Source organism: Gymnoscopelus microlampas (genome assembly GCF_963454915.1).
Source record: "Gymnoscopelus microlampas genome assembly, chromosome: 14".
In the NCBI taxonomy this organism is placed as follows: domain Eukaryota; kingdom Metazoa; phylum Chordata; class Actinopteri; order Myctophiformes; family Myctophidae; genus Gymnoscopelus; species Gymnoscopelus microlampas.
The window spans coordinates 30,110,732-30,121,929 of record NC_139951.1 but is presented as its reverse complement, the minus strand read 5'-3'; the positions used below and the strand labels follow the sequence as shown (position 1 = coordinate 30,121,929).

The 11,198-nt window shown below is 42.7% G+C and overlaps 1 protein-coding gene across 3 annotated transcripts in view; it reads right to left on the bottom strand.

The window, feature by feature from the left end:
* Positions 1-376: 376 nt before the first annotated feature.
* Positions 377-11,198, bottom strand: part of etv4 (ETS variant transcription factor 4) — a 40,790-nt gene continuing 29,968 nt past the window's right edge. For all 3 annotated transcript variants that reach the window (XM_084077791.1, XM_084077792.1, XM_084077793.1), the window contains 5 exons: positions 9,268-9,336; positions 8,003-8,050; positions 5,245-5,417; positions 2,385-2,486; positions 377-900 (listed from right to left, as the gene is read on the bottom strand). In XM_084077791.1, the coding sequence (XP_083933917.1) occupies positions 673-900; positions 2,385-2,486; positions 5,245-5,417; positions 8,003-8,050; positions 9,268-9,336 (620 nt within the window). In that variant the 3' untranslated portion in view covers positions 377-672. The remainder of the gene's footprint in view (positions 901-2,384; positions 2,487-5,244; positions 5,418-8,002; positions 8,051-9,267; positions 9,337-11,198) is intronic.

Below are 11,198 nucleotides of genomic sequence, written 5' to 3'. Positions count from 1 at the left end.
TAAAACAGATTTTTATGCTATATTAACTCTGTGTTGTGTGTTGCTGGGGATCATGTGTGTGATCATGCAGCCTAGTCGCTTCTTTTGGGCTTGTTTTTGTAGACCTGGCCGCTTGTTTCTCTTGAAAAAACACTGGACACACATGCATCTCACATACATGGGGAGCACTTAAAATTGCGATTTACTCACACACGTTGCAATAGTATTTTCAGATTTCAATGTATGACACATCATTTGAAAGATTATATTCTGTACCTTCATAATATGTAAAAAACTGAAAAATTAACAGGGCCTACAAGGCCTACATGCACCTGCACCAAGCACTGTGTTCGGTCACATGTAACAGAAGAAAGAGCAGCTTGGAGTCTTCTTAGAGTAGTAATATGGGTCTTTATTAAGCAATCTCTTTAACCACAATCATGTTTATGGATTGAATAGGCCTCAGAAGTGAGAGGAATGCAGCTCTTACAAACTCAAAAAAAAAAAAAAAAAAAAAAAAGAAGATCCCTATCGAGATTAATTTAAACAAAAAACAAAACAAAAAAGAAAACACCGTAGCCTTATATACACGTGGATGGGGTGGGCATGTGCAAGAGATGGGGGATTGGGGCATGTATGATGATGGGTAGGGACAAGAGTAAGGTTTCTGAAGGCAGGAGGGTGGGGTTGCCATTAGTACATGTATCCTTTGGAGTAGGGCTGGGGCCCCATGTTTTGGGAGCCTTGCTCCGGGGGATAGGAGACAGCCTCATCCAGGTGTGACAGAGGCACTGTGTCCTCCTCGTTGACGTAGCGCTCAAACTCAGCCTTCAGGCTGGGCCGTTGATTGTCAGGGAAGGCCAGGGAAATGAGGGCCTCAGGCTCGCACACAAACTTGTAAACGTAGCGCTCCCCTGCCACCTGGGGACACAGACAAAGGGTTGAGTTAATAAAAAAAAGGTTAAACACAGTGGTAGTGGCAGACCATTCTGCTCCGTTCTATTTTGTATTTAGTTGTTTAGTTGTGAGAGTTGAGTGTAGCTAAGGGAAAGGTTAGGAATCTGCCCAATACTTGAACAAGGGACAACTGGCAATCACAGCGACTATTGGCCGATCACAGCCCGTCTTTTCTGATGTGGTGTAGGCTATCTATGACGTATGACTTCAAATTTGGGCAAGGTTTCAGCCCGATCCGACCCCATTGACTTCTATTCATATAAAACATGCGGAAAAAGGCCCGGACCCCACCTACGCTCAATGTAGCCTGACACGTCGTGATCCCGACGGCCTTTGCTGAAGATTAGATATTAAAATTGGCTTACGGGAGGACCGGCCAGCGGGCGGGGGGGACCTCTGACATCACACTCATGTCACCATGATATAACCATATAAGGAGTACCCAATGTAACTATGCCTAAATATGCCCGAACACCCGAACGTCTAGTATATCTCTGCTGTCGGGCAGAAACCACGTCCACTTTTCAGGAAATTAAAAACAAAAACATGTTTTTAGAACAACACAATACTGCCTCATCAAAGTTGGTTATGGTGACTTTATACATTGTCAGATACTTGAATGTGTCATTATATCATCATCACTTTACCCAAATACAGCTCAAGTGGAGTTAGGAGGTTTTTGACCATTAATGTGGAGATTAACTTACCGTAGTCATTCTAATCAATGGTGGACAAAACAACTATCTCCACAAGTTTGAACGACAGTTTGAGGATCCAATGGAGTTAGGTTTAGTCAGATGCGCTTTAGTCAGATGCTTTAGTCAGATGCTTTAATCAGATGCGCTTTTCAAGTTTTCATTGGTGCAATATTTGTAAAACCCACACACAGACGTAAAGGATGTTCAATAGCACAGATTTATTAAAAGACATTAAAAAGTTGAAAAATGGAGATAGCTGGTTTGTGCCCGACAGCGACGATATAAAAAAATATGAAAGCACAATAATGAAATACAATGTTATTACCTCTTTTCAAGAAAACATTTCCACAGATTATACCCTTTTATTTTTAAGGCAGAGGAACCATTGATCATCGTTCTTTGTCTTGTTATCCAGACTAACATCAAATGTCAAATCAGTAACTGATTTAGTTTGTACCCGTTCTGTGTTCTGCGTTTTTTCACCTAATTCATTTTGCAACATATGTCTTCTGCCTTGCTATTTTGTTTTGTGAAATGTCGTGTTTTCTGTTTCACTAATTTGCTTTGTGACATGCATTTCCAATTTGTTTTGTTTCGTAAAATGCTATTGTGTTGTGCACCGATAGTAAGGAAATTTGTACAGAACCTTATAACCCAGTGTGATAATTAAAGCAATAAAAAAAGCAAAGGAAACTAGAACATTTCCATTAGAGCTGTAAATGTGTCCCTCAAGCTAATGTGAACAAATACCTTCTGCATGATTCCCTTCTCATAGTAGTACCGCAGAGAGCGGCTGAGTTTGTCGTAGTTCATGGCCGGACGGTTCTTCTGCATGCCCCACAGCCTGGCAACCTGAGGAGACACAATAAAGCCTAGTTAACTTCAGACCAAAGAATCGTGATGAGCCGAAATCACTTTGTTTAAGCCCCATACTTCGTCGTACGACCGCAACGCATGCCGAAAATAGCCAATCTATGAGCTACAAGTTTGCAGATCATCTATTTTCGGTGCATGACACTGTCATACGACGCAGCAATCAAGCATTTAGAACACTGGAGAAATATTGCAGCGGTCTGAATTTTACCTACGGCAGGAGGAAGAGAAAGGAGGGAGAAAACCTCAGAGGGAGAATAGCAGAGCAGGAGAATAAAGGGAGTGCGAGAACGAGGGAGGGAGAAGAAAAGAGGTGGTTACGCATCTGGGATGGTTCAGCTCTGGTGGCTGGGGCCTGGGTTCCTTCATGGGTGACTGAATGGACAATCGGGTACACTTTAGAAGGCTTCAAAGAACACGGTCTTCTTTTTCTAAAAGATGTTTCAACATAAGTTTTTTTTTCCGCTGAAACAATTGTAAGTGGAGCTCCTTTGGCGGAACAATGATTGTCCCATTGAACCACAGCAACGATAACCCAACGCTGCGAGTCACAACTCTGCCCTTTAACCACTAGGGGTCCTCAGCGATAAGTCAAAGGCCTCAGTTCTTCCTCCATCTGTGTCGGCATGCCCAAAGCAGGGCGAGTCCCCAACATGTGGATTCACTTCCTTTTTATGTAACCCATTACCACTTGAATGCAACCAGAGTCCCACAGTGTGTGCAGTGAAATAAGAGTCAGCGGCTGCTTGTCATGGGCAGACTATGAAATACCGTCCCCAAACCCAGGTTGAACTTAGGGCCGGCAGCAGCAGCCCACTAACCTCTCGCTATAGTCTCTCATCCCAAGTGAGGGAAGGTGGGTGAATCCCATTATTATTTAGGAGATGTCAATCCTTCTGTTGACAAACGTCTTGGGATATTGCGAGTAGGTGGGTGTGTGCAGGGGTGTGGGCGTGTAAAGCGCTGGAGGAGGTTGCAAAGATTTGGGCAGGGAGAGCACAGGAGCAGAAGGAGACACTCAGAGGAGAGACATAAAGAGAGGAGAGGAGGCTTATGACTCAGTAGGAGACGGGTCATATCCCACGGTGGCTGGCCAGCCAGAGGCTCCGTTTGATCTCTGAGCACTCAGCCCTAATTGCCTCTTGTAAAAACTCCTGGACCCATTCATTTTTAATGTACAGTAAAAAAGATAATGGAAATGACAGTAGGCCTGCCTATCTAGCATACTGGGCCCCATCTAAATGGACCATCCGGCTGATACGGCCAATCAAGCCGCAGACTTAAACATTGCGAAAAAATGTCCAGACCTGAAGAAATGTGAGGAGGTGAGAGGGAGAGAGAGAGAAAGAGAAGGGGAGGGGGTGCATGATTCGGCGATAGAGCTTGTCCTTCATTTTGTATCAATCTATTGTTTCATGTGCTGAATAATGAATGGGAGACTAATGGAGCAGGGATCAGAGTACAGAGCATTGTGAGGACAGAGGCCAGATCTCACTTCTAATCATTGTGATCTGTGCTTTGTTTTAAAACCCGTCTACTAACATGAATTCATCACAACTCAGATCCCAACGCCCTCCTCATCACTTCCCTATCAACATTGCTTAGGTGCAAAGAAAAGCGGTGACGAGGAATCGACCTCAAAGGATCATAGAATAACATGCGGAAGTATATCATTATGTATAATGGACCAGGTAGAGTTACGAGATTTAGTGACAGGTTCTTGTTTATACTTTTAATTGGTTAAATATTTGTAAAACCAGCAGACACACATACATGATGGCCACTAGCATTGATTTAGCTATATGGAGATACAAGGTTTCCATAGATAAAACTATTATGCTAAACTCAGATACAAAGGATTATTTACATTTTCCTGTATATTTAGGTTCCTGAAAAAAAACAGTAGGCTAATAGTAAAGCACTAGTAAAGCAATTGTAAACGTGCACGTTTATAGCAATTTCCGATCATTTTTGTCTAATAAACACAATGTTGTCTATTGCTGCTCCAGCCATCCTTGTGTGCACACTCAACGCGCAATTTACTTTGTCGTACAATGGTGTCGCGCTGACTCGCGCACAGAAAATAGCTGATCTATGCAATCTCACAATGCATAACGGATGCAAAATGTTAATTAAGCATTACACACCATGGGTATGTTCATAATTGTCATAGGATGCAACCTAGGACTGGTCTGTTTAATGTAATGCAAACCACTGCCTGTTGCAGTGGTGAATTCCTTTTCAGTTTCTTTGTTGTCCCATGCTAAATCTCTGTATTGAAATGTATTGATAGTATATCTTCACCGGGCGCATTCATGTGCTTGCATGTATACAGTACCGTCCCACCCCTGACAAATACGACTACCCCAAAAGCCATCAGGGTGTCATTTGAACACTGCTATGTTCTTATCTCCATCCTGGAATTTCCTTTGGGATCAATATAGTACCTATTTATTCATCTACCTACTGTATTGTGTTATTGATGTTGTATTTTTCACGTGCTCATGTTTTACAGCACTTTCATTCAAGAGCACCAAAGAAAAACTAAATAAAGAGTTAATTGCCAAAAAGAATCTTAAAAACCTCTACTCAATAGACACAAAAAAAACAAGGACATTGTAGAAACCAAGAAAAAGGTTAGCCTCCATAAATTAAGTTGTGTGTTGTATCTGACGCTGGAAACCCCTCATTATACATTTATTTTTAAGAAATCAGATCTGTGACTAAAGATACATACCTCCTCGGGTTCGATGAGTTTGAACTCCATGCCACGGCCGGTCCAGGCGATGAAGTGCGAGTTGCCGGGGTCGTCCAGCAGTGCCACCAGGAACTGCCAGAGCTGCAGGGATCCACGGCGCTGGTAGGGCGTGCCCTCACGAAACACGCCACCTCCTTCCTGCTTCACTTCACCTGAAATAATAATAATAATATTATATTATAATAATACTAAGCGACACTCTCACTCCTGAGGATCACCGGGGACCGCTTGATGTTACCAGTCTGAGGTATGCACTCTACAAATTAATGTTTCAAATGTTTTCAGAACTTGCCTGAAGCGAGTCCCCGGTTCGAGTCCTGAGCCGCGCGGACCATTTGCTGCATGTCAGTAAGCGACTCTCTCACCTGGTTTCCTGTCTTATCTCCACTGTACTATCAATAAAAAAAAGCCCTAAAAAAAATACTTGAAATGTTTTTGTTTTTTATAAATCTGCTATTTAAAAAAATGTTTTGATATAGTTTGAATATTTTTTTAAAAGGTGTGGCTCAGGAGACTAGCTGTCTATAAGACAGTGTGAATATGTGTGTCTGTGTTTCCGGAGGCAATCTCGCAAACCGCTGGACCGGTTTTGTTTTCACATAATTAGGTTTTAAACTTTTCAAAATATTTAACTTTCATTTCATGAATGGAAGTCAAGGGGCTCTGAATGGAATGAAACCATGCCCACATTTGGAGCCATACATCATAGATATGTCTTAGACATCGAGATCCACATGATTCGATTTTTTTCCCCTGCCTATATCTACGCCTACATGTCCAAAACTGAGACACCAGGGTTAAAGTGATTCAATCAAATCCTTATTGACAGCCTATGGAATGATTTGACAACTTTAATCCATTAAGACCAGGAAAGCATCTGTGTCATTTTTAGATTTCTTTGGCTATAAAGCAAATTGCAGATATACAAGCTCATAGCGCGGCACCAAGTGCCGCGCTATGAGCTTGTAGATCTGCTATTTTTAGAAAAATCTTGAAATTTTAATAAATCTTTGAATATATATATATATATATATATATATATATATATATATATATATATATATATATATTTTAAGCGAACATTTGTAACTCAAATCTTTGCTTCTGGGGGTCCCTGGAACAACATATTTTGAGATGGGGGTCGGAGGACAAATACATATAATTTTGGGTGGTCCTTGACATGAAAATGTTTTTCAGAAACCTGTTGGGATTTAGAAGACATTTGTAAAATCCCCAGAAGCAAAGATTTGAGTTACAAATGTTCGCTTTAAAAATGTATATATACTCAAACTAAAGATTTGTACAAATGTTCACGATAAAAAGAAAAACAGATCTACAAGCTTGAGTGCCGCGCTATGAGCTTGTATATCTGCTATTTTTTGAATAGCCAAAGAAATTTTAAAATGACACAGATGCGTTCCCGGTCTTAATAGGTTACGGTCATTGGCAGCAGTATACCCACCAGCCACCATCGGTGATGTATACAAAAGCAGGTGCAGGGAAAAGGCGTCCTGCATCATGAGGGACTGTACCCACCCTGCACCTCCTCCCATTAGGCAGGAGGCCACGCACTGTACCCACCCCGCACCTCCTCCCATCAGGCAGGAGGCCACGCAGCAACAAGGCTGAGGCTCTTCCATGATGCTGTGATACTGATTCTGCATCTCACTCATCAATTGCTGCCATTTAGTATTAGTATCATTATGCAGTTTCATACTAGGGCATTGCTGCACTTTGGGTCCACTTGGCCACCTAGTTTTTCATTTAGATTTATATTTGCATAGTTTATTTTTCTTAAGTTTTATTCCATATTATCTGCACCAGGACCTGAGTGCCTCATTTTGTTCCCTTTCATGTAAAACATGCTCTGGAATGACAATAAAAAATATCCTCATCCTTAGACGTTTTACCAATTGGGATTTATACTGTACACCAACAAACCGAAATGTAAGAAAAGTTATGTGTGAGACAAAAAACAGGGGCTGGGCAATATGCTAATTGTCACCGATATGTGTTTGGCTATAGAGTTAGTTATTTACCGGTTACTGGATCCTCGGTACACAAGTGTGGGAACATGAGGACCTCGGCTATGTTACTGGTGCACTTCAGTTGTTCAACCAGTGCTAAAGCCTTCAGGCTCTCCACTCAATCTCCTTTAGCGTCAATCTCGAAAGAACGCATGGGAAACTGGCTGTCACCGTTCCCACCCTGACATAGGAGCCCTGCACGTTGTACCACAGAGAAACCAGACCCAACTAGCTGAGCTCCTACCTGATGTAGTTCACCTGTTACGTACGGACCCTCCAGTGCTTATTGTGTAGGGATGCTAGCTGATACACAGGGAGCTCCAATACCGATTCCAGATGGAGATAGGGATTTGATGCCGAGCACAGAGCCAACTATGCCTGCTTTGTGTGGCTTGTGTTTCTCTATTAGAGATAGATACTCTAAAGTGCTGTCACCCATAACTATTTCGTCCAACTGACACCTTCCCAAGTGGATTGTGGTGTGTCAAGGTAATAGAGTGTGTGTGTGTGTGTGTGTGTGTGTGTGTGTGTGTGTGTGTGTGTGTGTGTGTGTGTGTGTGTGTGTGTGTGTGTGTGTGTGTGTGTGTGTGTGTGTGTGTGTGTGTGTGTGTGTGTGTGTGTGTGGGTCATACTGCTATATGTTGGTTTGACCAAAGCCTTTGTGTATTAGTGCAAGCATGCATGTACAGGAATTATTAATCATGACTCACCCTCAAATTTCTCTGGAACCACTCGGGAATCGTTTTCAAACAGATAGCCTGCAAAGATAAGGGCGGGCGGGGGGGCGTGTGAGTGTTTCAAGTGGCCTTGCTCTTACAATTACAGTCAAATTGGCCATTTGGGATCCACGCCAGGCTTAATGAATAACATCTCAACAAAATACAAGGGTGTATTCACCCATGAATAACATTAAGGCAGTAAGTGTGTCCTCCTGATCCACTCCACCAAAAGTAGAGTGGAGGAGGGCTTCTTGAGAGTGAGAGCATTTCACCCTCTGCAAATATCTGTGACGGACGGTCACAGGATGGTCCTGTTCGATTCCAGGACCTGTAAACTTCTGAGCAACACTCCTATTAATTCCCCTCATCAGATTTAGTTTAGGCCTTATTCATTTAGCGTAAATAGCAGATCTACAAGCTGATGATGCATCACGTTGTGAGCTTGTAGATTGGCTATTTTCACCCATATATATTTGGTGTAGATTAGAAGGAACAAAGGAGAACTATTGTAGACCCCTGGAGGACTCCGGTCAACTAAGTATTTAGGGTTTTAAGTGGTTAAAAGGTCTTCCACTGTCCTGACTGGCTGAACGTGGGGCAAAATAGCTACAAACGGTGTTACAAACAATGGGAGTGAATGGGAGGATTGTTTTCCCTTTTCTCACTAGGAAAAATACTTTAGCTTTTTCCAGGAGTAATATTTATCCAGGGATTCTTGAGGCGGGGGGTGAGGCCAGGGCCCCTGCCAATGGAAACACAGGCACACCGCCGGTTAGCCAATGGAAACACGGACACTCCAGGCCGGTTAGCCAATGACCGCAAGGCTCCAGCCAGGCCAGGCTCCGTTATGATAAAGGATGGGCGGGGAGGGAGATCTGGTACGTGCAATCGAAAGACTCCCATCACATCGACATCATCTTTAACTCTTAAATGACTCTCGTTTAACAAGCCTTTTACACTTGAGCCTGTACGTAACAATGGACAAGATGAAAGCACATTTACCTCACACACCCAGAGTTTCTATTGGACCCGAGAGTTAATCAATTCATAAAAATGTTCCATATAGAACATTCTATAAATCTAAAATGGTTCTAAAAGAGAACCATGTGAGATCTTCATAAATGTCTACATAAAATGTCCACTAAGAATCTTTTTGGGAGCCATATACTGTATGCATGGAGCAAACTAATAACTCTTTCTGATAAAAGTGTACAGTGGATAGAAGGCATGCAGATTAGATTAACATTATGCCTTACCTTCATTGCTGTGCTGGGGGTTGGAGTAGCCCTCATTGTGGTGGTACATAGAGGGACAGCCAGGCACATCTGAAACCCATTAGCACACATCAGTGGACTGGTGCTTACAACTTTGTTTCCATTTACCAAGGAACTCAAAAAGTGGACCTGTAACCCTTTGTGGACAGAATTGTTCGTGTTGCCCCCACTGCAACATGGACAACAATCTCTCTCTCTCTCTCTGTCTGTCTCTCTCTCTCATTCTCTCTATCCGCAAGTACAATACCGCCAATGACAGTGTGTCTAGAAGCACAATATGGACAATGATAGTGAGTGTCTACTATGGACAATAGTTGAACTTTGTATTTAAATGTTTAGTTACATTTTTATTCTTAAATACTTTCTTTGCTTAAAATATTATAGGTTGAAATGTCTCAATTTCTCTTCATTTTGATTAGTTTTAGTTTGTTGCACCTGTAATAACGCTAAAAGGAATTTAGTTCAACTGAATTCATGTTTTACTAAAAAGAAGGAGAAAAAAAAGCACTCAGAATGAGATTGTATAACTGTAGCCAACCCTAAGTGGATAAAACACTTTCACCCCAAAGCAGGGCTTCTCTACAGAGATTTGTCCCTCTCCTAACATAATCACAAATCATCCATTTGGTATTACAGTATGTGAATATTTCAGAGGGCTCATCCCTATAGCGCTCCTGCAAGGACAAAACTCTGCATTTATCATCGTATCACTTGTCTTGTCTCTGCTGGTATTTTTAGGCCAAGCACCTGCGCCCGGCCAGAAGGAAAAAAAGCTGTACAGTATACAATGTCTGTGCTTTGTCCGGGCACATCATTGACTGTCTCAAATAGCTGCATTCGCCAAAATAGATTTTATATTTCCCTCTTAACCTCCCAGCAAATTCTTAGCAAGCTGGAACACTTGTGTAGCGCCCTCGTAACATGTTGTGAGGAGTCGGTACGTGCTGAGGAGAGCTTTCAGGGTGCTGTCTGTCTGTACTTGACTGTATGAGTTAGAGACAGCAAAAGTGTGTAAAAACTGACCCAAATGGACCCTCTGAGTTAAATGAACACTGATTTTACACTCTCAATGTGAAATGAACAATGAGTCTTTAGCTGTGTAGTGTCTAAAAAGGTGCCTCTGGCTGGGGGCCTGTGACTCACTCCTGGGGAATGCAGTTGCAGCGCTGTGGCCACGATAAGACGCCACTGGGGGAAAATTAAGCCCTCCATTTCGGGGAGGCAGGAGCAGCAGCGCTCGATCACACTGTAACTAATCTGCCTGCCAGCGACAGCAGACCTCACCCACCGGGGGAGCGAGTGACGGGGGGTGGGGTGGTGGGTGTCTGGTGTGAGAGCGCCAGGGTCAATTGTGCGCAGTGTCGTGGTCATTTTGTGTCTTTCATCTCACACAATGGCAGTGATTAGGTGACGGGATGCCAATTTGTATGTGAAATTGGTTCTCAGATCTACACAGACTCAGGGATTTAACGCTCAGCCTCTACGGTGTATACCTCTGTTTGAGATTTAATTTCCCTTAGCATGTCTTCTTTTTTATGTTATAGGTCAGGCATTGATGACATCAGAGATGTAACATCAAACAGCAACTTAGAGCGAAGCACCACAGTGTTGCTAATGTCAACTATATCTGTGGGAAATGACAGAGGTCTTATACGCCCCTCTTGATCAATGGGGAACCAGTGAATAGCTTCAAGTAACTCGGTGACAGAAGACCTGACCTGGAGAATGCACACAGAGAGTCTGTGGCAAAGAAAGCCAGACAACATCTGTACCACCTCAGACAGTTAACGACATTCATGGTGTCACAGAACGTCCTGAAGTCCTTCTACTCTGCTACCACCCAGAGCATCTTGACTTTAGCCATCACTGTATGGTAAAGAAATAGCATTCCCAGGATCTGCGAGTCCTACAGC